This window comes from Otolemur garnettii, unplaced genomic scaffold, assembly GCF_000181295.1.
Source record: "Otolemur garnettii isolate 467f Iridium unplaced genomic scaffold, OtoGar3 scaffold00014, whole genome shotgun sequence".
NCBI lineage: Eukaryota > Metazoa > Chordata > Mammalia > Primates > Galagidae > Otolemur > Otolemur garnettii.
In genome coordinates this window covers 1,502,695-1,508,967 of record NW_003852409.1, presented here as the reverse complement: position 1 = coordinate 1,508,967, position 6,273 = coordinate 1,502,695, and the positions used below count along the sequence as shown (strand labels likewise).

General features: G+C 39.0%; 1 protein-coding gene across 1 annotated transcript in view; it reads right to left on the bottom strand.

Moving 5' to 3' along the window:
• The window catches only part of DCAF10 (DDB1 and CUL4 associated factor 10), a 64,132-nt gene that overhangs the window by 8,788 nt on the left and 49,071 nt on the right, over positions 1-6,273 (bottom strand). Inside the window, exon 4 of the mRNA XM_003785149.3 lies at positions 1,416-1,618. Coding sequence (XP_003785197.1) covers positions 1,416-1,618 — 203 coding nt within the window. The remainder of the gene's footprint in view (positions 1-1,415; positions 1,619-6,273) is intronic.

Below are 6,273 nucleotides of genomic sequence, written 5' to 3'. Positions count from 1 at the left end.
GGCTATTTTTTGGTTACAGCCATAATTGTTGTTTGGTGGGCCCGGGCCAGCTCAGGTGTATGTGGCTGGCGCCTTAGCTGTTTGAGCCACAGGCACAGAGCCCATAAGCACAATATTATAAATAACAGGTATGTCCCTAGATTATTCCTGACTTTCTCAAAAGTAGTTTTTTAAAATCATATAATAATAATACAATATAATCCTTAAGTTTTTCTAACCCCCAAATTCACTTAAGTCTAACAGAATCAGCAATGAGAGAAGAGACAGGACTTTACCAAGAAGGTGGGTGGGGTCACTGAGATAAGATGGTACCAGTTACTTGTGTCTGGACATCTGGAAGTTTAGGATACAGTACACCCTTAAAATTAAAATTCTATATTGGTTATAACTTAAAAGCTCTGAGGGATTCCAGAAGGACTTAAGATGACTGATACTGGCCTCTCTGCCTACTTGCCTTGGCAATGGAGGCCATTTGCTCTCTTTGGTGAATACATCTTGCTTCATAAAACTTCTTACTCTGCAATTCTATCTCTTACTCAATAAACTTTGTTTATGCTTGCCATAAAAAAAGGAAGAAGTTCAGGTTCAGCATATTTGCCTTACAAAAAGAAAGAAGTCCAGGCACAGGGGTTCACACCTATAATCCTAGCACTATGGGAGTCTGAGGTAGGTAGATTGCCTAAGCTCAGAGGCTCAAGACCAGCCTGAGCAAGTACAAGACTCCATCTCTAAAAAACAGCCAGGAATTGTGGCAGGCACCTGTAGTCCCAGCTACTCAGGAGGCTGAGCCCAAGAGTTTGAGGTTGGCGACGCCCATAGCTCAGTGGGTAGGGTGTTGGCCATATACATCAAGGCTGGCGGGTTCAAAACCGGCCTGGGCCAGCTAATCAACAATGACAACTGCAACAACAAAATAGCCAGGCATTGTGGCGGGCACCTATAGTCCCAGCTACTTGGGAGGCTGAAGCAAGAGAATCCCTTAAGCCCAAGAGTTTGAGGCTGCTGGGAGCTATGATGCCACATTACTCTACCAAGGGCAACACTGCCTCAAAAAAAAAAAAAGAAGACTGATATTACTTCGAGCTATCACTTAAGTTTTGGCACAGTTATAACTCTTAAGTACTGATCAATGATCCTCATTAGCAGAAAAGTAAAAGAAAATACTTTTCAAGTTAGCAGTTATTCTTTCTACCTAGACTATTTGTGATATATGGAGCCACAAACTAATGCTATATCAAAGATGCATACAGATCATTATACTTGCTTGGGAAAAATGCTATCATTGAGCTTTCTATAGAATGTCTTCTAATGTTCTTCCCTTTTTCCTGCTATCATTTTCAGAAGAGAAACATAAAACATACTATGTCTGAGATTCTTGAGAAAAATCTTTTTTAATGAAAAAAAAAAAAGCTTACCTGAACTTGATGTAGTTCTTCTTGCTCTCAAAATGGGATAGCTACCTACTTCTAAAGACTTGGTTAAGTCCAGATCATGTAAAATTAAGAGATAGCCAGAGGATGTTGAAATCAACATTTTTGAACAATCTGGTGTTAATCTCATTCGCATGAGAAAACGCGTGTGGAAAAACTTCTTATGTGGACACCCATCTTCTGTACACCTATAGAAGAAACCAAAACATAAAACCAAGACTTAATTATAAATATAGTGGTTTAGTGACAGGTGTATTTTATTTGTGCTCTTGAAAATAGAATTTAGGGCTTGGCGCCTGTAGCACAGTGGTTACAGTGCCAGCCACATACACCAAGGGTGGTGAACCTATTCAGGTGGTTTGAACCTGGCCCCAGGCCAACTAAACAACTGCAACAAAAAAATAGCCAGGCGTTGTGGCAGGCACCTATAGTCCCAGCTACTTGGGAGGCTGAGGCAAGAGAATTGCTCAAGCCCAAGAGGTTGAGGTTGCTGTGAGCTATGACACTACCAGGGCAACATAGTGAGACTCTGTCTCGAAAAAAAAAAAAAAAAGAATAGAATTTAGGAGGATGAGGAAAGGTTGGTCAACAGGTAAAAAGTGACAATTAGGAAGAATAAGTTGAGAAGAGTGACTTTTGCATATCCTCACCATAAACAAATAATAAATGCATAAGGTGATGGTCATGCTAAACACCCTGATCTGATCATTATACAACATACATTTTTATACGCAACATCATATCTGATAAATATACACAATTACATGTCAATTAAAAAACATTTGAAACTTCAAAAAAAGAGACATCTTTCCAATAAAATTTACTTTTATGTTAGTAGTATTTAAAATAATACATGTTGTTTTGATCAACTGTAAACTAATAATATTGTAATGATAATTAAACCCAGAGGAAAAAAATCAAACATTTATTGGCCTGTGGTCACAGGAAATAATTTATTAATGTCAGTTTATATACACATTGTATTTTTGTTGCAGATAAGAATGACCAATAATGCATAAAATATAGCAGGATATAATTCTATGAGAAAAGTAGAATGAAAACATGAGTACTAAAAGAAAACGCTGTACAACTTCCAATAGTTACCGTAAAAAAATAGAATTTATATTCAATGTATATTTTAATTTACTTTATGTGGTTAACATTTTTTTTTTTTTTTTTTTTTTGCTCACCATTCCTTCTTTCATTGCCAATCTTTCTTTTTAGATCATTCTCTTCTTTTTTTTGTAGAGGTAAAAGTCTAACTCTGTTGAATCAGCTCAGTTCACAGCAACCTGAAACTCGTGGGCTGAAATGATTCTCCTGCCTAAACCCCAGGAGTAGCTGGGAATACAGACACCTGCCACAACACCTGGCTAATTTTTTTATTTTTAGTAGAGACGGAGCTTCACTCTTTCTCAGGCTGGTTTCAAACTCCTGAGATCAAGCGACACTCCTCAGAGGCCCAGAGTGCTAGGATTACAGGCATGAGCTACCATGCCTTGTCTCTTTCTTCTTACTGAATTTTTTTTTTGAGACAGAGTCTCACCTTGTCGCCCCTGGAAGAATGACCTGGTATCAGGTTATAGCAACCTGAAACTCTTGGGCTCAAGCACCCTCTTGCCTCAGTCTCCCAAATAGCTGGGACTACAACCACGGGCCACTACAGCCACTGGCTATTTTTAGAGATGGAGTCTCTTGCTCAGGCTATTCTGAAACTCCTGAGCTCAAGCAATCCACCTGCCTTAGCCTCCCAGAGTACTAGGATACAGATGTGAGACACCATGCCTAGCCCTTTCAGAATTTTGTCAAGTAAGACTTTGTTGAGGTAAACTCTCTCACTTTTTATTGTTCTGAAAAATCTTAATCTCACTCTTCTTTTTGAATAAAAGTTTAGCTGAGCATGTAACCTCAGTCAATAGTTATTTCTTTCTTAATATGGAGGATAATATCCCACTGAGTTGTAGCTTCTTTTGTTATTACTTGTAAGTCTGCTATTAGCCTGGTACTTGGATAAGTTGTTTTAAGAGATAAGGACTCGCTGTTACCCAGGCTGGAGTGCAGACGCACAATTATAGCTCTCTGCAGCAGTAAACACCTGTGCTCAAGTGATTGTCCTGCTTCATTTTCCTTAGTAGCTGGGACTACAGGTGGGCGTATCACCATACTCTTTTTCTTTGAAATACTGCAGATTCACAAATAATGCATATATATGTAAATATGGATTCCTTTTGATTTATCTTTATTGGGATTAATTTTATTTTCCAAAACTTTAGATTCATATAATCTAGAAAATTCTATAATTATTCCAATATTGCCTTTTATCCATTTATTTTCTGTTCTTTTTTTTTTTTTTTTTTTTGAGACAGAGCCTCAAGCTGTCCCCCTGGGTAGAGTGCCATGGCATTACAGCTCACAGCAACCTCCAAGTCCTGGGCTCAAGCGAGTCTCCTGCCTCCACCTCCCAAGTAGCTGGGACCACAGGCGCCCGCCACAACGCCCGGCTATTTTTTGGTTGCAGCCGTCATTGTTGTTTGGCGGGTCCGGGCTGGGGATTCGAACCCGCCACCTTAGGTGTATGTGGCTGGTGCCCTAGCCGGTTGAGCTATAGGCGCCAAGCCTATTTTCTGTTCTTATAGAGCTCCAAATAAATGTTGAAAACATTCATATTTTATTCTCCCAGTTTCATAACTGTTCTTTCATATTTTGTATCCCTTCATTTCTATGTTGTATTTTTGGTAACTTACTTTTCAATATCTATCTTCTAATCTATTTTTTGAAGCTGTGTCTAACCTGCTATTTGCCACATCCTAAGTTTTTAAAATTTTCACAGATGTATTTATTTTTCTTTAAATTCTATTTGGCTCTTTCAAATCTACCTGGGTTTTTCTGGTAGGTTTTTATTCCGTGTCTATTTTTACTTCTCACTTCCTTTTTTGTTATTTTTAAAATCATGAACCACGTCATGCCTAAAGAAAAGAACATAGATAAAACATATGTAGAGTTTAAAGAAAAATGAACACATATGACTGATTACCCATGTTAACAAGTAGAACAGCATCAGTGCCTTAGAAGCACCTCATCTATTTTTCTCCTCTGTTGTATCCTACTTTTATTGCAAGTATACGATATCTTTTCTCTTTTTTTTTTTTTGAGACAGAATCTCACTTTGTTGCCCTCAGTAGAGTACCATGGTGTCACAGCTCACAGCAACCTGAAACTCATGGGCTCAAGTGATTCTCATGCCTCAGCCTCCTGAGTAGTTGGGACTATAGGTGTCTGCCACCACACATGGTTGAGATGGAGACTCACTCTTACCTCAAGCTGGTATCAAACTCTGGAGCTCAAGCAATCCACCCACTTCCACCTTCCAGAAAGCTAGGATTATAGGCATGAGCCACTGCAACCAGCCCCAGCTAAATTTTTTTATTACAAAAACTCATATACTTTTAAAATTTAAATTGTTTCTTATGATATAGGAACACTGCTTTTATACTTTGACCTTATATGTAACAATGTTTTTTACTTTGTTTATTGATTGATAAAAATTATACATATTTATGGTGTGCATCATGATGTTTTAAAATATGTGGCTTGGCACCTGTGGCTCAAGTGGCTAAGGCGCCAGCCACATACACCTAAGGTGGCGAGTTCGAATCCAGCCCAGACCCACCAAACAACAATGGCGGCTGCAACCAAAAAATAGCCGGGCGTTGTGTTGGGCGCCTGTGGTCTCAGCTTCTTGGGAGGCAGAGGCAGGAGACTTGCTTAAGCCCAGGAGTTGGAGGTTGCTGTGAGCTGTGATGCCACAGTACTCTACCCAGGGGGATAGCTTGAGGCTCTGTCTCAAAAAATAAAATAAAATAAAATAAAATATGTATACATTGTAGAATAGCTAAATCAAGGTAAGTAATATCTATTGCCACATACACTTACCATTTATTTATGGTGAGAACAATAAAATCTACTCTTAGCAAATTTCAAGAATACAATAAATTGGTATTAACTATAGCCACCAAATTGTACAATATGAGTATCCTGAGGCCGGGTGCGGTGGCTCACGCCTGTAATCCTAGCACTCTTGGAGGCAGAGGTGGGTGGATTGCTCGAGCGCACAAGTTCGAGACCAGCCTGAGCAAAATCAAGATCTCATCTCTACTAAAAATAGAAATACTGAGACAAGAGGATCGCTTGAGCCAATTTGGAGGTTGCTGTGAGGTATGATGCCACAGCACTCTACCCAAGGCAACAGCTTGAGACTGTCTACAAATAAATAAATATCTTAAACTTATTCCTTGTTGTCTGAAATTTTGTATCCTTTCACTAACATCTCCCCAGTGCTGCACCCCACACAACCTGTCTCCAGACCATTTTATTTTCCCACCAGCAACGTAGGTTTTAGCAATTAAGGTTCCAGTTTCTGGACCTTCCTACCAATACTTGTTACTGATTAACAACACTAAACCTTCCAATTCATAAATATGGAGTATATCTCCATTCATTTTATAACTTTTTTTTTTAGAGACAGAATTTCACTTTGTTGCCTTCAGTACAGTGCTATGGCATCACAGCTCACAGCAACCTCCAGCTCTTGGGCTTAGGTGATCCTCTTGCCTCAGCCTCCCAAGTAGCTGAGACTACAGGCACCCACAACACCCAGCTATTTTTTTTTGGTTGCAATTTGGCCAGGGCCAGGTTCGAACCCGCCACCCTTGGTATATGGTGCCACCCTCATTTATAACTGCCATTATTTCTTTCAGCAGTGTTTTATAGTTTTCATTCTACAAATCTTATACTCCTTTTGCTAAATTTATTCTTATGTATTCTTTTTTTTTTTTTTTTTTTT